Source organism: Danio rerio, chromosome 7 (genome assembly GCF_052040795.2).
Source record: "Danio rerio strain M-AB ecotype USA chromosome 7, GRCz13ab, whole genome shotgun sequence".
NCBI lineage: Eukaryota > Metazoa > Chordata > Actinopteri > Cypriniformes > Danionidae > Danio > Danio rerio.
Genome location: NC_141027.1, coordinates 57,508,840 through 57,536,785, shown reverse-complemented (window position 1 = coordinate 57,536,785; position 27,946 = coordinate 57,508,840). Strand labels below are relative to the sequence as shown.

At 35.6% G+C, this 27,946-nt stretch overlaps 1 protein-coding gene across 3 annotated transcripts in view; it reads left to right on the top strand.

Moving 5' to 3' along the window:
* Positions 1 to 27,946, top strand: part of adamts7 (ADAM metallopeptidase with thrombospondin type 1 motif 7) — a 189,911-nt gene that overhangs the window by 58,105 nt on the left and 103,860 nt on the right. For all 3 annotated transcript variants that reach the window (XM_087261907.1, XM_087261909.1, XM_087261908.1), the window contains exons 9-10: positions 21,450 to 21,594; positions 27,331 to 27,423. In XM_087261907.1, coding sequence (XP_087118033.1) covers positions 21,450 to 21,594; positions 27,331 to 27,423 — 238 coding nt within the window. The remainder of the gene's footprint in view (positions 1 to 21,449; positions 21,595 to 27,330; positions 27,424 to 27,946) is intronic.

Below are 27,946 nucleotides of genomic sequence, written 5' to 3'. Positions count from 1 at the left end.
CTGGCAACAGTGTTGCCAGTTATTTACTGTAACTGAACCGATACAGGGAGTAGCTGGCAACAGTGTTGCCAGTTAATTACTGTAATAGAGCAGCAGTGGTAACTAACTGGAAACTGTGTAGAGTTAATTACTGTATTGTAGTGTTACAAATCACAGCATTATACTGCATACACATTAATAGTATGTCATATATAGTTATTGTAGTGTTACTAAAATTAATCAGTATTCTTAGCTGTTATTTAAAAATAGAAGGCATAAAATTTTTCAGACTAATTTATTTTATTGTTTTGGCACGAAAACAAATAAATAACTGAAAAAGTATAACAAAATTAAGAAATCAGCAGATATAAATATTGTCTTGCATATTACAGGTCTGCACAGTAAGGCTGCAGTCACACTAACATTTGAGCAAGCAAAATTCTGTCATACTGCACTGCGAAGTGGAATTAAACAAAGCGAGTAGTGGAATTAAACAAAATAATTTGAGATTGAAAAAGCAAGCCAGAGAGGTCATGTTCTGATCTTTGATTGGTATCAAGCAATCACATGATGTGATTTCGCATGTCAGCGTTCTCCAAGCTTGAACTTTCCAATGCTGCGAATTATGAAATTTGTCGCATGAGCTATCATTCCAGGTCTGCAGTACTCACATGCGTATGAATGGAAGTCTATAGGGAGAAAAGTGCAGTGTGACCGGGACTTTAAGCTGTAACTCTAATTAAACACACCTGATCAAACTAATTAAGGCTTGTTAGAAATCTACAGGTAATGTTGAAGCAGGGTGGGTACTAAACTCTGCTGCCCTGCAGTTCTCCAGGAACTTGGAGTTTGACCCCCATGGTATACAGCAGTGGTGCTCAATCCTGTTCCTGGATATCTACCTTCCAGCAGATTTCAGTTGCTACCCATATCAAACACACCTGCCTGTAATTATCAAGTGGTGTTCAGGTCCTAATTAATTGGTTTAGGTGTGTTTGAAATGAATAGCAACTAAAATCTGCAGGAAGGTAGATCAGCAAATGAACAGCAAAAAACACAACATAATTATTTTAAAGTTTAAAGTTTTAAATAATTAAAAACTGTGTTAAATCTCAATAAAAAGTTTAAACACCAAAAAACCAAAGGATCCAATCTTTTATTGTTATAATTATCTCATGACAACAAACTTTATTATTGTTTCTAATATAAATTCATAGGTGGAAACACTGCTCTGAAAAATACTTAGCAACAAACTCACAACCTGGGACCGGACAGTGGAGCTTTTGTGTGTGGATGGCTGTGTATCATGTTTTTGTGATTCCCTGTGATGATGTGCACGTTACCTTACTGAGATGAAGGAATTTAATTTTGGCTTAGTTGCCAGAAAGATACATACAACTGTTAGCATCTGTACATTATGGCAGTATGCAATATCCAATAAATACTTAAACAAAAGTAATGTAAGAAGTTATATGAGGAGAGGCTAACTAGCTAACAATGTAGCTTTCAAGTACACAGTTCAAGATAACAACAATATAACTTGAAACACAGCCTTATTTTAGAAACCCTCAAAAACATTTGAACACCTTTTACTTACTCATTGTAGATTTCTTATTTAAAGCCTAAAACATATCAGACTCTACATCTGAATTGATGGACAGAGAATAGAGCACACTCAGCAGTAAACAAATCAAACACCTGGCTCCCTTAAAGGGCCAGCATTTTCTGAAAACTATTTCTAACACCTTTGTGTTTAGAATAAGACAGACAGCCTGTGGGAGTGTATGGTGATGCCTAAATCATTATTTTCTGCCTTTAAAATGCACGTCTCTATAAATAGCAACATAAACCATCAGAGAATTTATTGGAATTAATTCTTTGCACTAAACAATTTCATACAAAGTCTACTCCTTTCACAGTAAAATAATGTGTTAATAAATAATAAATGTTTTCTTTTATTACAGCAAAACACTGGCTATTTTGCAGTTCTTTACTGCACAATCTACAGAGTAAGAGTGCAGTTATACTAATTAAACACACCTGATCAAACTAAATCTAAAGGTAGTGTGTTGAAGCAGGGCTGGAACTAAATTCTGCTGGGCTGCAGCCCTCCAGGAGTTTGACATCCTTGGTACATAGCATATTTTCAAAGGAATTGCCTACATTTATCACAATCATGCACATATCATTGAATAAAAACAATAATATACAAACAATATACAAACGTCATCCTAAGCAAAAAAATAAAAAATAAATAAATAATCTGATCCTCATGTTGTTCCAACCTGTAGTAATAATAATAATAATAAACAAATAACCTGATTAATACATTTATTTAGGAAAGTCTTTATACTATACTGTTAATGCCATTTTTACCAACTTCATTTGAAGTTTTCCAAACAAATTCATTGAGTCTCTGCGAAAATGTATGTACGTGCTGTTTAACATATTTTTTAAATAACACATTTTTACTAGTTATTTAGCAAAATACTAATATTAAGCTTAAAGCGCAATTTAAAAGCTTAACTATTGGCTAAACTAGGCAAATTAAATTAATTATAGAAAAGTAAACAAAGTTATAAAAATGATTGTGATAATTTGGTTGCTCTGTGTGAATATTTTTGCCTTTAAATGCATCTCGTCGATATCTTTACCTTTTAATTAGCTCTGTGACATTGACATTGGTTGACTCCTGATACTCAATGTTAAAAACATAAAAGGAACCAAAGAAAACACAGAGATGGCTGCAGAGAAATTTAGCTTATCATCAATGCATTGTCTCACTTTCTCCTCAATACTGACCATACACATACCAAAACTGAACAGTATATATATATATATATATATATATATATATATATATATATATATATATATATATATATATATATATATATATATATATATATATAGCAACATAAAGCAGTACATGGGGTAATAATGGTTGAGCAGTAATTTACCATTTATTATCACAGTAACTATCTGTAATGGGTACATAAAGTAAATTACTGTAATTTATTCTTTGCACTACAAAATTTCATGCAAAATCTGCTCCTTTTACAGTAAAATACTGTTTCCTTTTAATACAGCAAAACACTGGCTATTTTACAGTTATTTACTGCATAATCTACAGTAAGGGTTAACAGTGTAGGGCATCCGGGCCGATAAGTTCTTTACAATCTGCTTAAATCTACATGACACAGGTTATTAGTTGCTGTCATCTCAGTGGCCAGTGAGCTTGTTTCTCAACATTTAAATACCTCTGTTCATACCTGGTATTAAGACACATTTTTTTTATTCAATCACAAGTAGACAATGGAGACACATTGGCATCCACATATGGCATTCATATGTAAATCTTTCGACCACTTTCCACCATTTCTCTGATAAGGGAATTTGTGGAATTTCTCTGTTTTTTCAACCTAAAGGCTCGTACACACTGGGACGCTTTTCGTTTGCGTTTATTGTCAGCGTGTTTCAAGACGTTTTTCTGAATTCAAACCCAATCCATTTTCTCTGGCGTCAAGCAGAAGGGTATGCAAAATCACTCCTTGATGTTAGATGGCGCTACACAACTTTAAGCTTTTGACTCCCGCTTGTAACACAGAAGAACACAAGGTTGACACGCTTGTTGTTATAAACGGTTCAAGCAGCAGCTCCAGCTCTAGCATTGAAGAAATGATTACTGTTTAACAGAGCAATAAGCAGCTCCATGTTCATATCGCCTTTGGGCATCTTCTTGGATGTGTGCTCGCACTGACAGTTTTATGCTTGAGCGTCCCCAAGTTCTGTTTACTGTAACTTCAGCAGCTCTGTGCACATGAACAAAAGTGGCAATCTGGTTGGTGGAGAAGGCTTTGACGCGGTGCGCCAAAACATAAAAACGAGCATGATGCATTTTTTTTTTAAATGTCAAATTGTGCCTGGCGTTTTGCACGTTGGCGACAAGACATTAAACATCGATGGAAAACGTGAGCAAAAAATATCTTGGTGTGCACGGGCCTTTATGCTGCAATTGTACACATTTCATAATTTACAAAAACCAAAAAAACGTTTTGCTAAAAAAATTACAAAATACAAATCATAGAAAAAAAACAGATCAATTAAACACTTCATGAAAGGCTAATTTATGCCTTGCTTATCAATTCCTATTAGGCCAACAGACTTTATTCTGTTTTACAGTTTTAACATGTAGCATATGTGTTTTAAGTGAAGTTTATTTATAAACTAATCTCAAGAGGATCATGTGCTTATGATTGCTTGCGGCTAGTCCCACGTTATCCAATTTATGATTCATCAATCAGACGATTCTTAAGCCACTATAAATACACTTAGTTCCACACAACAGCCATCTTCGTTTTGAAGAATTCCCCTTTCCAGCCCTACTCCTTCTCCTTTCTTTGATGGGTGGCTTGGCAGCCCAGTGGTTAGCACTGTTGCCTCACAGCAAGAACCTCACTGGTTCTAGTCCTTACCAAACCAGTTGACGTTTCTGTGCGGAACTACATGTTCTCCAAGTGCTCGCATGCAACAAGCAACTTAAGTTATTTGACTTATCAGTAACACTTTATAATAACTACAAACTAGGAATCATTTATTAAGCATTAGCATCTAGTGAATTCATTCTTTGTTAAGCATTAATACATTAATAGTCGTTAGTAAGCAGTTCATAACTGCAGCTACAAATGCTGTGTTGTTAACTTATAACCACATTTATGATGTGCTGAATAATTGTACCTTTATACTTTGTGACTGACTGATTTTTCATTACTAACTGAAGTATTGCATTATTTACAAACCACTTGTATTTAGGAGTAGTTGTAGGTTTGTAAGATCATTTAGAATGAGTTAGTAAATTATCAATAAACTATTGAAATTAAAGTTTATAACTAACTATTTATGCTTTAAAAATTCCTCATAAATGACAATCAAAGGCTCAGTATCAAATGAACAATGATCTTTTGCAATTATATCTAAAAAGAAAATTGACTGTAAAGTTTAAACATTTCTGAATAACAGGAGTGTCAAAACACAACATCAAATTGACAACATAAAAACAACATATATTTGAACAACAATATAATAATTTAACACTATAATCAGATGAAATGCTTAAACTGTACAGTAATTTTATTTTAGATAAGGTTGCAAAGATTTATTTTTCATTTGAAGTTCAGTTTCATTTGTGTATCTTCTAACGAATAGGAGTGAATAATGTCGTTTATGTTCTTTTTTTCCTGTTTAAAATTTAACTGAGCATTTAATTGTCATTTATAAGGGATTTATAAAGCATAAATAGTCCTCACTTTAGATTAGGTCACAAAACTGGATGAAGTTGAGTTAATAAAGCATTTATTTACGTACAAATTAAGCATTAATATATGCCTGAATTATAAATGTAAATTTGAATAGTTTATTAATAATTTTTGAACTCATTCTAAACAATACTAAAAAACAATCGGTTGCGGTGCGCAGCTCGTGTAACAAGCCTGGGTTAGACCCGCCCTCGTGCAGCTCGCCCAGCAGAGCAGGAGGCAACTGGGGTGGTTCGCTCTCTTACGAAAACTAGCCGCGATCTTAGCTGTGCAACGGTCATGGCATCGCAGTGACAACATGAACCGCCCGCGAGCACCACATTAACATGCTGGACCCCAAACATGTAATGCAGTGATCGTGTCCATCATCCGGAGCCAGCAAACCCCCGCATCCAGAAACGCAAAGTCGAAGCGCCATCCTGAAAAGGATGTGCTACACGACTGTGTTGCTCTTTTAGGAAAGTTGCAACTATACGCACCACTCTGGAGGACCGGACCCAAAGAACGCCAGGCAAGGGAGAAACCCAGCTCGACCGTCTGCCGCCGCGAAAACCCACTCTGGACCAGGAGACGCTTGTTCGCTCTGAAGTCGCTGTGATCAGCAGGGGGAACCCTCATCGACTCGATCAGAAATTCTCTGAAGCGAAAAGGATGGCGTTTGCTTGCTCCACGTGTGCTTATATGCTGGGATAATTGGCAATGAAGCACACCTGCGCAATCTTAGGCTGCCAATTCATTGGCTTTCATTGGCCCGTTTAATACTCTTTTAGACAAATGGCTTCTGAACCAAATCCTCCCATACGTGGATTTTCTAGATCAAATCCACCTATAGCATTGGAGTTCCCCACTCGAAGGGGAACTGACCATTTTCTAAAGCAACTAAATGTCCCTCAAGGACAGTGCATCTTCTCTTTGCTCTGCAATGGTAAAGCCCACTCTGAGGAAAAAATGCATGTGCAGAAAGCACTGGTTCATATTGTTAGCCCACCTGCTCCCGTTCAAATTACACCGAAGTTACCAACTGCTTTTACATATGAAATAAAATATTCACAAACTTGTATCTTATTAAAAAATACATACTAATTCAGGGGTGCTGCATGAAGGCTGCTTATTTGGAGAAAATGAAACAGTCGTATTTCAAAAATCTAATTTGCAGTCAGATACATAGCCCTTTTTTTGTGAACGAAAAAGATGAAACATATCGAGACTGTTTAGAGATTTATTTCACCTTTAATACAAAAGCCAGATTATCAACAACAAAGCTTAAATCGGCCTCCAGAGTGTTTCAGAAGCACATCCCGCTGAGTTTCTGAATGAGCTCAGCAGGCAATGTTTAGCAGATATGAGAACACATTCAACTACATGTTAAATCATCACACTGTTAAAGCCGACCGGTGAAATGGGTTTTCAACTACCTCCGATTGTGGTAGAAAAATATTTCACACCACATTCAGACTTGTACTGTTCTAAGCATTGTTCATAAGATCAGATCAATGAAAACAAATCCTAATAACAGGTCATTAGCAATCTATTAGCAGAAAACAAGCAGAAAATATTAGCAGAAAACAATCTGCAGGAAATTTTTGTAAATTCTCCTTCTCAGCTCCACCTGTATCTGCTATGGGAGTTACATCATGTTATATTTGCAGCAGAGTGTTATATTATCAGACATCATGTCAGTGAAAATAGTGTCAGTAGCAGGTCTCTGTCCTTGTCTGCACCAATAACCAAAGCAGCAGCACAGCAGAAGTATACCACCAACACTAAACACGTAAACATTGCCATATAAATATTCATTACTATACTAAATCTCTCCGAGAGCTGTCAAGAAATGTGATTGTCACCTCTAAAGCCCAATACTGAGAGGAGCTGGAAAACTTCATGGAATTATCAGCTCTGGTTGTCACAGCTCTGTTTTTGTTACGATAAAATCCTTACTTCATCATCAGTTATTTTAGCTTCAGGAACAAATAATGTTTGCAAAAAAGGCCTGATGGGCAATTTTGTCTGATGGCACAAATTGTGGTAATTTTTGTACCCTCTGATTTTTATCATTAGGGAAGTTAATGGAGCCCTTCTCTGCAGCGACTGCTTTATCAGTCTCTTACCCTCTCAAAAAGCGGGTTCTGTCCTTTCTGAACCTTGCATATGTGTGTTGCCAAGGGCAAGGCAAATGTCTGAAATTTCGCAAGACAGAACAAGGCTATGCTAATTCCTCTGTCATAGTCATACTAGTTTTGTTGCCTTCCATATGGAGCACATTAGACAAGGCTTGCCTGCTGCTGCTTAGGGGGAATTGTTTAACACAACACAAGACAGAATGGGGCTGTGCTACAATATCTAAGGCAACTGAGGGGCTGAGTAATTAGTTTATCTTAATGACTTTGAGGTTTTGATGGCTTCGGTCTACCTCTATAAGTGTATCAGCATTTTACACTCTTGGGCAGATGAGAGCCATTTTTTTCTTGGTTTATTTGCATCCAAAGCCACTGTTTAGATGACAGAGCCTCAGAGGCACCATATTGCAGAAGCTCTGAATGCTAGCAGCTGAATTTTACTGGCAAATTATACTTTGGCAGCTGCAATACATGGAAGAAATCCAAATCAGCATGTGCACTTATAAAAATAATAATATCAACTAAATACAGACAAATCAGCAGCTCATTAAGTCATATTAGATCACACTGATCTATCTTACTGACTATTCTGCACAAATGCTTAAAATGTTAGGTCTTGTGTTTTATTCAAAATTTCGTTATTATTCTTTTTTTTTTTAGTATTACCTTTAACACATTATTTAGCTGCTTGTAAATGTAAAATATGTATTGCCAATTAAAATTTGTATTTTATTTTTGCACAAGTTTGTGCACCATATAAAATACTACTGTCTGCAGCTGTTTCCATCTATTTTTATTTTGGATTTTGCATTTTAAACATCTCAGTATTTATTTAAAAGCTGCAAGCAGCGATGAAAGGGACCTCGCACTTGGGTTCACTGCCTCCCGGTAGCCTTAGGTTGACAGAGAGCAGCGGACAATAAGTGAAGTTTATTTATAAACTAATTTCAACTGGAGCATGTGCTTATGATTGATAGCTGCTGGTTCCTCATTAGCTAATGCTCGATCCACCAATCAGATGATTTCTAAATTATTATAAATAACCAGAGCATCTTACCTTAGCAATCTTTGTCTTGAAGAACCCCCCTTCCACCTCTACTCTTCCCCTTGTCAGGGCAGCATAGAGGCCCAATGGTTAGCATCATTGCCTCACAGCAAGAATGTCACTGGCTCAGATCTTTTCCTGGCCAAGTCAGCATTTCTGTGCAGAGTTTGCATGTTCTCGCCGTGTATGTGTGAGTTTCCCCAGGCTCTCCGGTTTCCTCCCACAGACCAAAAACATGTAACATAAGTAAATTGACAAAACTAAATCGACATCATAGACAAGTGTCTTCCATAGCTATTCATAATCTTCATTCACTATTATAAAGCAGGGGAGTTCTTGAGTTCTCTCAGCCTGCAAGGGGAGGGAGCCCCGGGCTCGAGGATCTCATGAGCTCAGGACTCTCTCCCGGGACAGCATGCCAAACATCCTTTATAATCAATCATCAGCTAAAGGCGAAACTCTTGAATAATAAAATATAGTTTAAAAAATCTGGAAAAAAATCGCAGATTTATACCAAACTTCCATCTGTCAACATGTGGCGCTATGGCTGTGACTCAATATTGACAGGTAGATGTCCTCAGGAGAGGAATCACATCAAACTTGTGACTCTTCAGGTAGATCAGACATTGTGTGGTTGAGTTATAAGTACTTTCTCCTCCATGACAAAGCACTGAACTTTGTATGTCCGCCACAAACATGCTCTTTGGCGAAAACTTAAAACTTAAATTTAGCATCACAAAGGCTTTTGGACTAACTAATGAAACATGAATTTGATCTGATAAAATTTGTAAGAGGAGTTTGTTACAGTGTAAAATATTATTTCCTGTCACCAGCTAATGGTGCTAGGACTGTAACTGAATATTGGCATGTAAACCTGTTCAGGTCAGGGCTGTTATCAAACGTGTGAATTTTGAGGCAGATCAGACAACGCATGCCTGAGTTATAACAACTTCCTGTTCCATTGTGAAACATTAACATTTGTGAAACCGGCACACCCCTCTAGATCTTTGCAATTTAACATCACTAAGTACTTTAAATGACAACACCCAATTTTGGTGTTGATCCTAATGTTAAAAATACAAACCCTGGAAATGGCAAAACTGCACTTTTTCAGCAGAGAAAGTAAAAAATATCTGACTTCCTGTTGGGTTTGAAATTTCTCTCTAATCAAAATTTTTTATTGGTATTGGAATGTTAGATCTGTGTGCCAATTTTCGCTCGGGGGCCACTCTGTCAAATGTGCATAGGTGGTGCTGTCGAGCATTTTGCCACACCCACTTCCGAATCCTATAACAAATGTACATTTTTGCCACATCCTGTGTGTGTAGAAAGTTTAGTGAGCTTTCGAGCATGTTTAGACCCTCAAAAATACAATTCATTCTAGAGAAGAAGAAGAAGAAGAAGAAGAAGAAGAAGAAGAAGAAGAAGAAGAAGAAGAAGAAAAACCGAGCAATTCCAATAGGGCCTACGCACCACCTGTGCTCGGTCTCTAGCTATATAAATATTTACTTCCGGAACTGTCAAGAGCATCTGCGCTTTGCGTCTCATGCCTCCACATGTCACCTTACATGTATTTTGTTTCTGCATTGTCTTTTGAGGCGCATGTAATTTATTAAATAAGGAATAGACTCAAAAAGCTTCTCTTAACACAGCAAATTCTGTTTTTCTTTATGGTGTTTGGCACCAGTTTTTTACAAAGTGCCGATATTTTTCCCTTTAAATCAGTGGGTGGAAACAGTGCTTTATTGGCAAATCTTTTATGCAAAATTCTAGATTTGAACATAAATTTAATTCACATCTTGGGGTGGAAACATAGCTAATGTCTTACAGTATGATTTTTTAGATCTCTGTGTTTAGCGAAACCAGTGGTGGAATTGCACATTAAATTCACATAAAAGGTCCTTTCACACCTGCCTCATTTAGTTTGGTTAAAACATACTAGAGTTTGTTTATCTTTTTTGATGCAGTGCATTTGGGCAATTGTAAAAGTGGCAATTGTACTTGAATGTGCTCTAAAAGCAGACCAAACAAGGGCCAAATTTGCTTTCGAACAAACTCTAGAGTGGTTTTGTTGTGGTTAGGACATAAACTGACCCAAATGCAAAATGCAATTCACCTTTTGGGCTAAAACAGCTGCCGTATTCAGCTGCAATGTGCATTCTGGGATGAGAAAGAGAATTGTTTACACTTTTCCGCAATTATAGCAGGTCGCTGTCATGGCATTTTCAAAAAGAGACACTCTTAGTGGTCAAGAGACAAAGAGCTCTATCATACACCCAGCGCAATAATGGCCCGTTTCCACTGAGCGGTACCACTTTTTGGTAACCCTTTGCAAAGGGTACCAAGCAGGTCAAAAGGATACCATAAGGCAGAGTTAAACATGCAGTTGAACTCTTGGTTTACAGAGAAACGTCACTCGAAGAAGCAGGAGAATGAAAATAAAGAAGCCGCCATGTTTTAAATACACAGCCGAGACATTACTAATGCTATATACTATACTATATGCATATAATAATGAGCCATAGTTGACCCGAGCTCAGACAAACCTTGTCGTTGTCTTGATGTACAGCCATAAAGCCAAGAAGAACTAAATCTGCCGTGTCCTGTTTTTGTTTTACAATGCCGTCTAAAAGTGCGAGCAGTTATGCTTTATTTGAAACAATGAACTTTTTGAGCTGATGATAATAACATGCCTTAATATATGGTGTTTCTAGTAAGAAAGAGAAGTTTTACATAAATCAATGTTTTAGTAAAAACAAAAATGAATTTTTCCACCACATCATTAACAAACGTGGAGTTGTGATGCGTGTCCATACTGCCTGCTAACTTTTCCTTTGCTCTTTTTTTTACATCCATGTGAGTATCCCACATATCCCTTCTGACCAATCAAAATACAGTTCTGTAAATTGATCTAGCCATGACTAATGTGGATGATGTCACATGATTGCATTTTGGTTTGTTTCAACTGGTTCGTTTTAGAGCAGTCGGTCTGTTGTAAAACAGAACCAGAATGGCAGAAAAAAATGTCTCAGTGTATCATTTATAACCTTGGAGCAAAGAAAACGTATAACAGCTGTGAAATCACCCAAACTCAACATGATTTAAATTCCTCAGAGTTCTATTTCATTTTCTGATTAGCCATTTTTAAAGAAGATGTAAATGATTTTGCAGCAATATATTACTAAACAAAAATCCAGATGGCATCCGTGCTGCTGAGAGTGATGTTTAGTTAATGTAAATGCAAATTTGTGCTGTGCCCTTTCCTCCCAATGACAAAGTAAACACATAACAAATGAAAGCAGTAAGGATGCAGGAATAGAGGAGCATCTTATCATATTGATATGGCTATGTGTTCACAAAATCTGCAATGCACACAGGCGTAATGTTGAGAGACGACGTGAATAAAATGATTAAAATTCAAGTTATGACAGGATGAGCATAAAGTATCCTTGATTATAAATTGTGGAGATCTGGCTTTACAGTGCTCTGCATAACTGAGAACAGCCCATTTTGAAAATGAATATTGTTATTCAGGCGACGCAGTGGCGCAGTAGGTAGTGCTGTCGCCTCACAGTAAGAAGGTCGTTGGGTCATTGACTTTTCTGTGTGGAGTTTGCATGTTCTCTCTGCATTTGTGTGGGTTTCCTCCGGGTACTCCGGTTTCCCCCACAGTCCAAAGACATGCGGTACAGGTGAATTGGGTAGGCTAAATTGTCTGTAGTGCATGAGTGTATGTATGAATGAGTGTGTCTGGATGTTTCCCGGAGATGGGTTGCGGCTGGAAGGGCATCCGCTTGGTAAAAATGTACTGGATAAGTTGTCGGTTCATACCGCTGTGGCAACCCCGGATTAATAAAGGGACTAAGCCGACAAGAAAATCTATGAATGAATGAATGAATATTGTTATTAATTTCTCAGTGAGTGCAGTGCATTTTGAGGCATTAAAACAAAATATATTTATTAAACAGATATATTTCTTACAATAATATTTTAGTCACCAAACATATTTAGAAATGGAAAGCTTTTACAACTAAATTCAAACAAAACATTGCAAAAAAAGAAAAAAACTACAAAATTTTAACTAAATTCTTTTATTATTTATTTATTTTGCTTTTCTTAATTTTCCTCTTTTTTAAATTTGTATTTAATATTTTATTTTTCTATAACATGAATTTGAGTTTAGTTTTTGAACTGTTATCTTAAGTTGTTAGATAAGCTCCAGATTTGGCTTCAGTACTGACTAATCTAAAGTATATTCAAAAATATGATATTATAAAGCTTCCTATTAAAAATATGAGATTGAAAAGATAGATTTGTGAGGGGTGTACTTATACTGTATACTCTAAGCATTGTACGTCATTAATCCATGTCTCTTCACAACACATTACTCTTTCTGCATTATGATAACCAAGAAAGGCATTCATTGCCATCACTCTCTCAGAACCACCCATACATTAAATGTCACATCCTTTAGATTTTAAAAGGAAAAATGTCTCTTACATAAAAATCATTATATTGGCTTTTAAAAACAAACTTAGGAGTTTTTACCAATAAAAAAAGAAGCTTTTCCTTATAGGAATCTATTTGTTCTGAAAAACTTTGTTTTAATCTTAAAAGATTTGTTAAAAGCTGTTCACACATTTGCAATAGAAAAACAGTTATTATGTGAACATTTTTAAATTAACTAATTTAAATTTTTGTTTTGTTTGTTTTGTTTCTGACATTGAATCAAGGCAAAGCAAACATTGCATGAATTTAATTTAAACTGAATTAAGCTAAATCAAAAATATTTCATATTACTCCATATTTTTATTAGAAAAGTTATTAGTTAAAAAAAATATTATATTAACTATAATTAATAATAATAGTTGTTTAACTTTGAAGGTTCACAAAGTCAAAGTCTCTGCATTTGAAGGTTTTGTATAGGCCTAATGTGCAGATTTTATAGACATTTTGTTTTCCAGAAAGACATACCACACTTCCATTCCACTTCTCTTTTAGTTATTGTCTTTCATTTTTTAGAAATCCATTTGAGTGTGTTACTGACCTGTGATGTAAATCTGGAAACAGACACTAATGCTGCTAACTATGCTTGTTGTTGTTGTTGTTGTTTTTAATATAGTGTGGTTTACAAAGAATTTGTAGGGAGGACTATGTGGTTTGAGAGGCTTAGATGGCATGTGTCCAGAAACAGATTTGCCTTGTTATATGAACAGTTTAGTCTCTTTACTCAACCGTACAAAAACAATTGTGGGCGTTCAAGAGGATATTTGCAGCAGTATGTATTCAATTAGCCTGCGTGCCAGTTCAAGCTGCTGTGTGTTTTATTTGAGCTTCATTGCAAACATAGACTTAAAGCCCGACATGTTGTAATTTTGACATGAAACCTATTAGAAACCTATTAGAAACCTAAGTCCATATGTACCACAAATTGCATGATACTGTTCTCCAAAAGTCAGCATGGCTTTTCATGCCTGTATTGATGCTAAATGTCAAATTATTTGTCCATTTTGATGTGCAAATATCGATCTATCCCCTTATTGATAAATTGGTTGCGTATAATTGCTCAGTTTTACTGTCATTCAATGTGTTTTGGTCATTATCAATGCACTCTCACTTTAATTGAGCCTGAGGAGTGGCAAAAATAGACCCAGCACAGAATGATCATGGCACTGCAGTTTCAGCTCTGCTCACGCTCCGCACTGATGCACTGCTTCTGCGTGCTGTATAAAAGCCCTAATATTTGTCTGTTAACATGGAACCCGAAAAAAAAAAAAACATGGACAGCTCATGCTCTGCTCATGTGTGCATTGTAAAGGAGGCGTAAAAGCAGGGACTTCCAGGGTGAACAGAAACATGTCATGAAGCATGCTTGTCATGGCAGAAAATCGGAAGATAGTCAGCCTTCAATGTCCTCTTTTGTTACGATCCATTCTGTATAAACAAACAATGCAGTTTACATGCTTCCTCGTCCTTGTTGCAATATTCACTAAGATAAATCTAAACTAATTGCTGTAGTTCCAAGAACTCAGAATTGTACTTGAGAACGTCTGTTATAATGGCCTATGTTTTAGAAAATAGTCGGGTTTAAATCAGGCTCAGGCTCATAAATACAGTTAATGTGTCAAACCCATTTGGGCTCGGACACAAGGTGCATAAGCTTCGGTAGGGTCAAATAGAATTTTTTGGGCCCAATCTAAGCTCTACTCCCCTCTCCCCCAACAGCCCACGCTCACATTGCATTTTACCTTCCGAGCCGGAGCACGCTTACATCATCCATGATGTGACTATTCAGTTAGAAGAAGCACTCTCGCTCAGTACAGTGGACATTGCTCTTGTTATATTGTTTTGTATTATTTTAAGTCATTTTGGAATGCAGTAACACCCAGACAAAGCTTTTGCTGAACAGATACAGACTTTTGACGCTCGTTCTTTGATAAAGGCATTGTGTGCACGTAATAGGAGGTTTTCTGGAGGTGCAGCTGACGTGCAGTGAGGGGTTTGCGTCTTTAAAAAACTATGCCAGCTCACGTTTATGGAAAAGTAAGAATAATTAATAAATCCCTACAGTCAAACAGTCCTTTAAAAGTAACGTTGTGTCTTGAGTTTTGTGCTCAGGTGTGCTTTGCACTTACATTACAAGCGTACCACGCCAAAGCCCAACCGAATCTCGCTCTGGCACACCTCTTCCATTGAAGAACTCATACTTGTCAAACGAACCAGGAAATGTGGGTCAAACATGCCCAGGCACGGTTCAGGTAATGTACACCCTAACTCAAGTTTGGCTAAAAGATCCAAACATTATTTACAGTGTTACAGCACATTGTTTGTACGATATGCTGTTTCTTTATATTTTTTCTTTATTTTTCTAAGCTAGTTTCATCCTTTACAGATTAGACATCACTGGACAGATTTGAAAGTTTGGTTGTGTAGATGTATACCCAAAACACAAGGAAATTCTTACATCAGCTTACACTTTTGTTAAACCGTAAAAACTTTCATCAATATACATTTGACTGCCATTTATTTGTCATTTTTGTTACACTTCACCATCAAAATAAAGTGCTATTGTTATTTATTTATTTATTTATTTATTTATTTATTTTATTATTTCACTCTAATGATATTTACAGGGACATATTGCCAATGTATAAAGTATTATTTTTATGCCTTACCTGTCTTTGTCCATATGGGCAACTTTGTGCAGTGTTGTACTTGTGATGCAGAGTGCTTAGGTTCAAGTCCGGTTAAACAAGGATCCAAAAGAGAGATAAAAGCAATGTAAAATCAAAGAAAAATTATGTTGTTTCAGTGTACTTTCTTCTTACATTTTCTTTCGAAAACATAATTAGTTTAAAGGGCACCTATGATGAAAATCATCTTTTGTAAGCTCTTTGGACATAACTGTGTGTAGGTACTGTATAGTGTGTCCATAGTCGCTTTAATCCCGTTGTGTGTGTGTGTGACTCAACGTTGCAACTCCACAACAAATACATTAAATAATTATTGGGAATGTTCTTACTGTAGTGTTTCTCACAAACGTTACTTGAGGTCTGCATCCTTCATGTCTGTCACTGTGCTGTTTTTTCTGAAAGCAGCAGAGCCGGAGATTGAGGTCGTACTCACACTATGTAAAGTTGCCTTGAACCGGGCCAGAGCACGCTTGTCCCCCCTCCCTTTTCTCCGGACGACCCACACTCACATTACATTCGGGTCTGGGCATTATGGAGAGAGATAAGACTCAAAAGTAATTCACGCAAAAGACACGATTTACACATGCGTAGCCAAATTCACGTGCATAAAACCAAATTCACGTGCGTAAAATATTTATTTATATTCACAAAAAAATTTCACATGCTCAAAATAAAAATACATTTTCATAAAATACGTTTCACAAATGCAAAACACCATTTGCAAATGTATAGGAGTGTACAAAAAGTTTTGAATGTTTAAAACTTGCGAGTTCATCCTGAATGAGAATGTGCAAATCCTCTTTCACGTACGACCCCCCCTGGATACGTGTGTGTGTATTATTGAGACTTTCCTACCAGAAGCAGGGTATCAGAGGAGAGCTGTAGTCAAGGACACCCACTCTGCGCTCTATTTGCGCAGACTGTTCCTCTCCAGCATGGCGAACGGAGAAAGCAGCAGTCGCAGTCGCTCTTTTTTTAACTTATTTATTTATTTGACCATAGCCTCACTCTTTTTATCCATTATTTTGCCGCAGCTCCGCTCTTCTTATTTATTGTCTCACAGCCCCATGAATAAACTTTATCCTGCAGGGTAATGATGGGTAATGAACAAAATGTACCAAGATCAACGTACTTTACAAATATGTGAGCTGAGGCTTGTAATTCCAATGAGTTGCAATTTTTTTCTTTTTTTTTTATTCTAAAAGCTTAATTTTTTCACTGCAGTGTGAAAATACTGGTTAAAGGCAAAATTCAGTGCACTTTTTTCTAAATGTGTGGACTGAAGGCCCAACATCAGAACAACAAAGAATCAGTGCATCAAAGGAAAAATCTTTACAGAATACTTTCAGGAAGTTTGTGTAGGTTGTCTTGTATCTCTGCTATATACAGTAGTGAGGAAGTCCTAACAATAATGTATTTGTTTTCTCTTTTTTGTGCTAGACTACTCTAAACAATGCTGTGATGTTTTAACCCAATAATGGGTTTTACATGGACAAACCAGATGTATGGGTGTAATTCAAATGTAACCGAATTGATAGGTTTATCTGTATTTACCCAAATATGGAATGAAGCAACACAACATTTATTTATTTTACTTTCTGATAATGCAACATAATTGAACAAATACTAGATCTACTCTATGAAAGCTTAAAGTCTGCTTGTACCTGAAGTTTCTGAAACTTTTATTTCAGTATGTTGATATACTTCCAATTGAAACAAAATTTTTAGTAGGTGGTGGGGCTTTCTTTTTGTGCCTCATTCATTTATAGAAAATGGACAGTAAGAGGGTCATGACTAAAAATATTGTGGCTGAAGTCTTCAAACTGACCTCAACAAAGAATGACCACCACTTTAAATGTGAAAGCAAATGTTCGGATTGAAGATTGATTGACCAAAACAAACAAACAAAGAAAAAAAATCTGTAAATTAACTTGCAAGGATTAATTGTTTTTCTAAAAAATATCAATGTGCGCTAGCTAAATAAACATTGTACAATTTTATTTCACACAGACTTTAACACTACAACTACTTGGGGTGCATTTCCAAAAACCACTGTTAGCCAACTAAGGTTGCAAGTTCCATCATTACAAACATAGTTTGTTGATTTTGTGTTTCCCAAATCCCTTGTTCCACTGAACATTTGCAAACTGTAAGTTTGCAACTACACCTCTAGAGCTGTAGTTAGAAGCAGAGTTCCTGGCTGTGTTCTATTCCCATCGCCTATTCATTAAAAAGTTCCAAAATTTAACTCGGAATGATTACATAAAACATTAAAGTCATCTCACTTAGGTGTATTTTTTTATAGGTGAGCATGGATTTTTTTTTAATCTATATTATTCTAGATTAATTCCAAAATTAATCTTATTTGAATTATGCCGAAGGCATTCAGAATATGTGTGCTACCCAAATAATGACTATAAGTCTTTGAGAACGGGTTTCTCAAGCCAGGTGGCGCAAAAGACCATGGGCTCATCTCCAGTTTACAAAATGCATCACAAACTGCTTGAGAAACTGATCTATGATAATTGGTGATGAAAATAAATGATGTTCAATAAGATGTATTTGTGTTTACTAACTGTTTATTCAGTTAAACATGAATTTTGACCTGTAGGCCTATAAAAGCTCCAAACAGCGATTTTTGATCACCTTAATCCGACTAAAGTCACAACTGAACTAAACATAAATGGAATTAAGACGTGGAGTGTGCATATATTTGTGGCTTTTTTGGCACCATATTTTTTGACAAAATCCACACACGTGGCTGTCAGTAAAGGACTGCCCACACACACACATGCATGCACACACATATCGCGAAATGCAGAAGTTTTTTTTTTTTTTTTCATTTGGTGTGCCTTATTAAATTCCATAACTCTCTCACCAGTCCTTACTCCTTATTTGCTTCTAATACCCCAGTTTGTCATGGCGGCATGAATGAAATATTCATGAGTTAAAGTGAAACTGCCGAACTGCAGTTAAAGTCAGGCATACTGCTGATTTGATTCAGAAGGGCACTTTTTTGTCAGACGGCTCATCGGTCAGGTATACATCCGCGCTAAAACATCAAGGTGAAAGTCATCATAGCTTGCATAAAATAGACCCAGCTCATTAACAAACTTTTACAATAGATTAACTTCGCTATTTTTTTATCGCGTGATAAGGGTCTCGTGTTAATGCAACATGTTAACGCCGAAACCATCCCGCAACTGATTTTTTTTGCTTTCAAAGTATTTTTTACAATTTAGTTTAAGCGTCGTCATATTGACAATTGCACTCCCTTCGCAGTGCACTTTAAAGTCATTTATGCCATTTTGGATGCAGCCATGGCTCATGAAGAAAGTTATAGGTGATACAGTATGGACAGTAAAAAGGAAAGCAGAATATTTTAATTAAGATGGAAAGCAGGTTAATATTGGATTTTTAAAAAATGTGCAACCACGTAGCCTAAAACAATTTGCACAAAAAAAAAAAAAAGTATGGCGTTTTCTTTAAAAAAGAGCTTCACATTTAAATCTTTATTATGGACAGTTTATGTTAGAACTAACATGGTTCAAATGATGGATCTGCGAGAGAGAAACTACAGGTTTTGAGAAACACTCGTCACTACATCGCTCTTTTATCAAACAATGCATCGAACTAGTTCAGTGGCAAGTTACATCATTGTTTAGAAAACACACCCCAGTGCACTCATTTTGAAAGCTTATTCACTTTGTTATTTAGCAAGTTTGTTAAAGTAAACTTATAGTCGCCCATTTCCTAAATATGTGTAAATATGAGGGTCACCTCACAGCAAGAAGGTTGCTGGTTAGAACCTTGGCTTGGTCACTTGGCATTTCTTTGTGGAGCTCGCATGTTCTCTCCGTGTTGGCGGGGGTTTTCTGCAGGTGCTCTGGAAGACCAATGTCCAATGATATGTGCTATAGAATTGGGTAAGCTAAATTTTCTGTAGTGCATGTGTATAAATAAGCATGAATGAATGTTTCCCAGTACCAGGTTGCAGCTGGAAGGACATCTGCTGCGTTAATCATGTGCTGGATAAATTGGCGGTACATTCCACTGTGTCTACCTCGGATTAATAAAGGGACTAAGCCGAAAAGAAAATGAATGATTGAATGAATGAAATTGTCTGTAGTGCATGTGTGAGAATGTGTGTATGGATGTTTTCCAGTGCTGGGTTGCAGCTGGAAGGGCATCCACAGTGTAAAACATATGCTGGATAAGTTGGCTCACAGCAAGAAGGTTGCTGGTTTGAATCCTGACTGGACCAGGATGCCTTCCTGTGTGGAGTTTGCATGCTCCCTGTGTTTGTGTGCGTGTCCTCTGAGAGCTCTGGTTTTCCCCACAGTCTGAAGACATAGGTGATTTGTATAAATGCAATTGGCCATGGTGTGTGACTGAATGAGAGAGTGTGTGAGTGTTGTACTCAGTGCTGAGTTAGTATAGCAAGGGCGTCCAGTCTGAAAAACAATTAATTGGCAGTTCACTCTGCTGTGGAGACCCCTAATAAACAGAGAATAAGCTCAAGTGAAGTGAGTGATTGAGGGAGTAAATAAAGAGGATTGTATTTCTAACTTGAATAGTTATAAAGGTCAAAATGACCTTGTGTATTTCAGTGTCCCCTATATTTTCTGTCTATGGATATGCAGGCCTATGTTGCCTATAGCAATTTTCTAAAAGTAAAAACGTAAATTTACTTCAGTCATGTCTTTTAAACTTTCAAAAACCTTGCTTTCCTGCTTGCATATAGTTTAAGGGCTATATCATACAATAAGGTACAAGACATGTTGAGCGTGTTTTGTTGCTTTTTTCAGACCAGCGCAACCCTAATTTTCAAGTTTTGAGCCACATTGTTTAAATAGCAAAAAGCGCCAGTTTCTGGACTCATGGGTGTGCTGTTCTATAAAGGAAGTTTGTTAAGGCGCATTGTTGGCATTTTGCTGTTTTGTGAAACTGAAATAGACTGCACAATTGACAATCCTAAAAGCTGGTCTAATGTCCAGCGCAGAGTGCATTACTTGTGCACCTGTGTGGGTCCAAACACTTTCACATTGCTTAATACACACAGGTTGTACACGATACACAACTTTAACTTTAATCTCTACATATGAAAACGAAATTAAAGGATTGAAATGCTACAAAAATTATTTTATTTTAAAAATGATAAAATTATTACATAAATATATTTGCAATCAGAATTATTAAACCCCCTGAATTATAAGCCCCCCCTGTTTATTGTTTTCCCCAATTTTTGTTTAACAGAAAGAATTTTTTTAGCACATTTCTATACATTTTAGTTTGTTCTGTAGACAGTCAAAAAATATATAAGGGGGCTAATAACATTGACATTAAAATGGTTAAAATAAAACTGCGTATATATTTATTATTTGTTACTTTATTCTAGCCAAAATAAAACCAATGAGACTTTTTTTTCCAGAAGAAATAATATTATAGGAAATACTGTGAAAACTTCCTTGCTTTGTTAAACATCATTTAGGGAATATTAGAAAACAAATCACAGGAGGGCTAATAATTTTGACTTCGACTGTATGTGCATTTGAGGGCAGTTTAGTATCCTTTACACAATTAAAGGGTATATTACAACAAATATCATAATTTTAGAGTAATGACTTCATAAAATATGATGACAGACATCAAAAGCTTAATTCTAAAATCTTTAGTCGAATGTAAATAGGATGTGAATACATTTCAATTCATTACAGAGTAGTCAGAATGACCTCTGAATTAAACCAAAGCAGAAAGTTTTGCCTGAGTGTTTGCTGTGTTTTTGTCTTGTTCTCCGCAGTCGAGGTTGGGGCTGGTGTCTGGATGACCCTCCTGTCAGAAATGAGCTGGATCTTCACCCTGCTCCCCCTGGTGTCCTGTACAGCGCTGCTCATCAGTGCAAGCTGCAGTATGGATCCAGTTCACTGCTCTGTGACGAAGTAGATGTAAGGTTTTTTTTTTTCCTCAAACCCAGAAATACCTCTATTTCCCCCTGCAGACAGCTGTCTGATGCCAAACTACTGAGAAAAATGGGTTACACGTGCAGCATGTAATTAATAATTTAATTCTTAAATTATCGCTTTATGAAATACAGATGATGAAAGACATTCGGAAACAAACATCTGCTGGGAATTGTTTGAAAAAAAAATGTTGGCAATAATGTAACCTACTAAAAAATAAATATATAAGCGCTTCTGACAGAGTTCAGAAAGTAGAGCTACTCTGCAGTATTCAGTGCACCCATGATGGTCTATTCAACAAAGAAGTCATGTGTTTTTCATGGGTTTTTATCTCATTATAAAAGTATCCCATTAAGCAGCTCACTTCCAGGCCCACAGGCTGTTTGGGGTTTCTCACTGTTATAATGTGAACCGCTCAACAAAAACCCCTATTAGTTCAAGCGTCTGCAGAGACCACACACACACTTTCCATCCCAGAGGAAGTCTAAGTTTTTAGTTCCATCAGTACCATCTGATTCCCAGCTGTTTAGAGGGAAATCTCACATCATCAGTATAGTATGTTTTACATTGAAGCAGTACTTTATGAACCATTGAAGAGCATTTTACTATTTTATTTTAGCTAAGCTTGTACAATGATGGAAGAAAAGCTGCATATCTTGTTTATGTTTGGCATCTTGCAGAATGAAACAGGGAAAAGGGCATCAGATTGCAGGACTGTTGGAGATGTGCTCTTTCTGCAGCAGCTGTTGGAAGATACTGGGCATCTTTCAATTACTGGCCAAATGTCACGGGCACAGCAAAAGTGTTGCCACTCGGTTGTTCGGACGTCGATAAAGCCTTCAGTTTACTTATCAGGGCCGCTACAGTTCAAGAAATGACACCAGAATAAATTACAGGGGTTTAGAAATTCTATGAATGATTGTTTGGTTTAAAACACAAATGCAAGGATTGCTGTTGCCTACAAATATTGGTGAATATTAAATAAGTTCTGGCATTACAGATTTTCAATATATGCCACAATTATGTGACTTTACTATGACATTTGTGTGATATTGACATTGTAATTAGGTTTGTTCAAATTTTTAAAAGCCTTTGCTTCATATTATTTATTTGAAAATATTTATATTTATTCATGTTCTTGTCGGCTTAGTCCCCCAATTAATCCGGGGTCGCCACAGCAGAATGAACCGCCAACTTATCCAGCAAGTTTTTATGCAGCGGATGCCCTTCCAACCACAACCCATCTCTGGGAAACATCCACACACACATTCACAAACACACACTCATACACTACGGAAAATTTAGCCTACCCAATTCACCTGTACCGCATGTCTTTGGACCATGCAAACCGGAGCACCGGGAGGAAACCCACGCGAATGCAGGAAGAACATGCAAACTCCACACAGAAACGCCAACTGAGCCAAGGTTCGAACCAGCAACCTTCTTGCTGTGAGGCGACAGCACTACCTACTGAACCACTGTGGTTATATATATTATTTGACTTATTACGACTTAAAATATTAAAATACTATTGTAATTGTTCATTCATTTATTTTCTTCCGGCTTAGTCCCTTTATTTATCAGGGGTCGTCAGAGCGGAATGGACCGCCAACTATTCCAGCCTGTTTTTATGCACCGAATGCTCTTCCAGCTGCAACCCAGTATTGGGAAACACTCATTCACACACTATGGCCAATTTAGTTAATCCACTTAACTTTTGGACTGTAGGAGAACCCATGCCAACACAGGAAGAACATATAAACTCAACACAGAAATGCCAATTGACCCAGCCTGTACTTGAACCACCAACCTTCTTGCTGTGAGGTGACAGTGTTACCCACTGAAGCACTGTGCCACCCTTTTTGTTGTTGTTTTATAATGTCTTTTCATGTACTGTAAAAACAGTTTTTATCACTTATTTATAGTTGTTTATATATATGTATGTATATATATATATATATATATATATATATATATATATATATATATATATATATATATATATATATATATATATATATATATATAATTTATTTCATATGTTTTTTTATTCATGAGTCATTTAAACTTAATTACATTGATAATTTAAACAAAACATGTTTGAAACATGATTAACTCATTCATTCATTTATTTTCTTTCAGTTTAGTCTCATATTTGTCAGGGGTCACCACGCCAAATGAACTGCCAACTATTCCAGCATATGTTTTACATAACAGATGTCCTTCCAAAAACAATACAGAACTGGGAAATAGTTAACTTTAATACTTTATTAATATATTATTAACTTAAAAACATGGGGAAAATTTTGATCATAGACCTTTTTTAAAGTGTGATCCTTCAGATTTCTTACTATTATTTAGATGCATTGCTTAATAGACATTTATCTGATTATTGCAGTATCAATACTGAATAAAGTCAAAAAATTATGTTTGCCCTTTATTCAAATTATTTATTTCAAATGAGCTAAAAAACACAGTTATTGATTTTTATTAATTATTATTATTATTAATTTTTTTTTTTTTTTTTTGGTAGATGGGGATTTGTATTATGTTTAATCCACTTTAATTTGTAAAAACTATTAGGGGAGCATTGGACATGACATTGGGCATAATATGTAATACAGAGTTTTCGGGTATTCGCTCAGGGTTAACCATGACATGCTTTTGAGGTTTTCAGGAAAGCATGACACAGCAGGGTTATTTGCAACAGGGTGTTAAAAATAAACCACACACTGTTGGACACCAATTAAATGAACAAAATAATGTTTAAATAATCAGAACCTTTGATATAAAAATGTTTTTTTAATAGAAAATATTTTCTTAATAGACTTTTTTATTGCTAATAATGCAAATAAATACATTGTATAATAATGTATAATAATGCAAATAAATATAAATGTGTTTAACAAATAGATAAATAAATAAACATGCCGTGCTGTGTAAAATAAAGCAAAAAAAATTGTAAATTACTGAGGAAATATACTATTTAAAACAAACTGAATTTAAATTAATTGAGTGAAATCAGATTTTTTAAGCTTGTACAACTAACCCTCTGTCTGTTACCACTTGCCCTACAGGTAGGGTAAATAGTAACATTTTTAGTCTTGGCACAACCATAGGTCCAGCGATCATACAACCAGTGCTCATTTGTAGGAGAAGCTTGTGTGTTTGTAAATATGGTTTGTCTAACCCATTACTTTGTTCAATATTTTGCCACAACCAAAAAGTGTTACTTTGTGCCTCGCTAACTTAACTTAATTCCTTCATGTTGTCCCAATACAAATGAATTTTATGGCACTGGTTTTTCTTACAATGTACATATGTAATTTTTTTTACTGAAAGCTGTGATGTGTTACTATTCAACAGTATTCTTTTTGATTTTTTTATTTATCAAAGAATCATGAAAAGTAAAATGCAAATGCTTTTTACAAAAATGCGAAGCAGAAAAATATTAAAATCAATATTTTTAACATTGATATCCATAAGATCCATTATTATTAATAGAGCATCATTAATAATTTGGTCATAATATAAGGACTCTAACAAAATTAGGGAGTAATGAAGCTAAAACCCAGCTTCACATTTAACAATGATAGCTGAAACTTCACAGACACATTCTTGGGATATCAGACATTTTGTAAGAAGGATAGGTGATAATAACTATGAATTGCAGTCATTTGTATTTGTGCAGGATGATCACAGTTAGCATAATCCCCGGCCATGAAGTACAACTGCATGAAATGTGTTGACTAATGCTGGGGGATGCAAATACCAAAGAGTCTAATTAGAAATAGCATATGCAGAATTATTATTTATTCAATGAAATATTAGGTTTGCAGACGCCATACTAATGAACTATAAATCAGGTTTTCCCCTTAATTCTAAAACATGGTTGTGTAATCTTTCAATTAAATGGAAAGTTTACCCTAAGATTTACATTTACTCACTCTCAATTGGTTCCAAACTTTATGACTTTCTCTCTTTTAAAAATAAAAAGTAAAAAATAAGATATTTTGAAGAATGTTGCAAGTTGGTAAAAAAAAATGACATCCAACAAAAATAATATGTTGTGTTCATCAGAATAAAGAAAAACAAACAGGTTTGGAACAAGTGGAAGGTAGGAAATTGATTACAAAGAGCCCTTTCATACACCCGGCGCAATAAGCTGCAAGACGTGTTTGCCATGATTTGTTGCTTTTTTTTAGACCAGTGCAACAGTAATTTTTTATGTTTTGCGCTACGATGTTTAAATAGCAAATTCATTTGCACCACGTTGTGTACTCATGTGCGTGCTGGTTTTCAAACGAGGTGTGTTAAGGCGCATTGTTTTGCGTTTGTATTTTGAGGAACTGAAATAGACCGAGCCATTGACTAAGTAAAAGCTGGTCTGAAGTCCAGCACAGAGCACATTAGTTATGCATCTATGTGGGTCCAATTGCTTAAACATTGCTTAATACACAAAGGATGTACAGCAATACACAAATATCTTTACATTTAAAAAAGAATTAATAGGATTAAAATGTTACAAAAAAATATTATTATCTACATAAATATGAAATTCACTGCCTCCATGCCTTCACCTCGGGGCTTTTTTTCCCGTTTATTCAAGGCAATTTGCTTTTGTATAATTTTATTATTATTAGTAGTAGTATTTATTATATGCATATTTAAATTTGTTTAAAAAGCAAGCTTAGATTTGTCCACCTGTCTGGTTTTGGATTATATGGGATTATAGGGCATGTATTTGGATATAACTCAGTTTTTTTGACCACGCATCATTATTATTGTTCATTTATTCGTTTGCTGCAAATTAGAACTGAATTTAGAAATAGTTTTGAAACAAATCTTTTCCCTTAACAAATAAAATTAAATATGTAGGCTAATGGATGTCTTCAGTGGAGGTTGTACAACACCATTTCCTTATCCACAAAAGTAAAGGAGTGAAGTAAAGAATGAAAGTAAAGAGAAAGTAGAGAGGCTGAATAGAGGAGGCTTATACTTTTAGCGTTCAGTTTTTCCACTTACAAAGTCCACCATTTAAATAACTTTGAGCATTTTTCCATCCTTAAAATAGCAAAAGTGAATTTAAACATGCCCGTAATGCTTTTGGACCATGCGCTTTAGACTTTGCGTCTAGATCTTTAAAATAGAGCCCAGAATGTTCATGCTTTTTTGCATTAAAGAAGCAGTTCATCATTTACTCACACTCAAATTGTTCTAAACGTGTGATTTATCTCTCTGTTGGACACAAAGCAAGATATGCTGATCTAAAAACATGGCACAAAGTAATACTGTATTTTTCTCTGTCTGCTAAAGAAGAAAGAAACTTAAACAGGTTTGGAACAAGTGAATAAATGATGACAGAATTTTCATATGCTTATTCTATTAGGAGACGCACAAAAACTGTTTTTGTGACCACCCAGGAAGGGGATTTTACATTTTACATAAATGATTTGTCTGGTGATTTGAGATTAAATGTAGACACATTCTGGGGACAGAAATGTTATGTACACCTTGTTAAAAAAGGCTTAACATTGGCTTATTAATTTTGCGTGTGTTTCATAAATGAGGCCCAAATAAAGCATGGTTGTCAAAGTTAAAAAGAAAAGAAAACCTTTTGTTAAACTGCTATACAAGTTGAGCAAAACATGAAAACAGATAAGAAATAAAGAGACTTCTAAAACTTCTTTGAAGTTATTCTTTAATGTGTTTACTCTCCAGAACATCTGCAGCACCCTGTGGTGCACAGTGGGCTCAACCTGCCACTCCAGACTGGATGGTGCTGTTGATGGGACAAAGTGTGGAGAGGACAAGGCATGACAGCCTTTCTTTGAGCTTTCCATTTAACTGCATTATAAAAAACAGATACGGGTGAAGTCAAAATTATTAGCCCTCCTGTGAATTTTTTTTTTTTTTAAATATTTGCCAAATTATGAATTTCCCACAGTTTTTCCAATTTATTTATTTTTTTCTTCTAGAGAAAGTTTAATTTGTTTAGTTTTGGCTAGATTAAAATCAGTTTTTAATCTTTTATAAAATATTTTAAGGTCAATATTATTAGCCCCCTTAATCAATATTGATTTCATATAGTCTATTCTTATACAATGATTTGCCTAATTAACTTAGTTAAGGCTTTAATTAACACTTTAAGCTGAAAATATCTAGTAAAAAATATGAACTGAAACAATAACTCAATGATTAGATATGAGTTATTAAAACTATTATGTTTAGAAATGTGTTGAAATCTGCTCTCTGTTAAACAGAAATTGATGATTAAAACTTACAACGGGGCTAGTAATTCATGAGGGCTTATAATTCTGACTTCAACTGGAGTTCT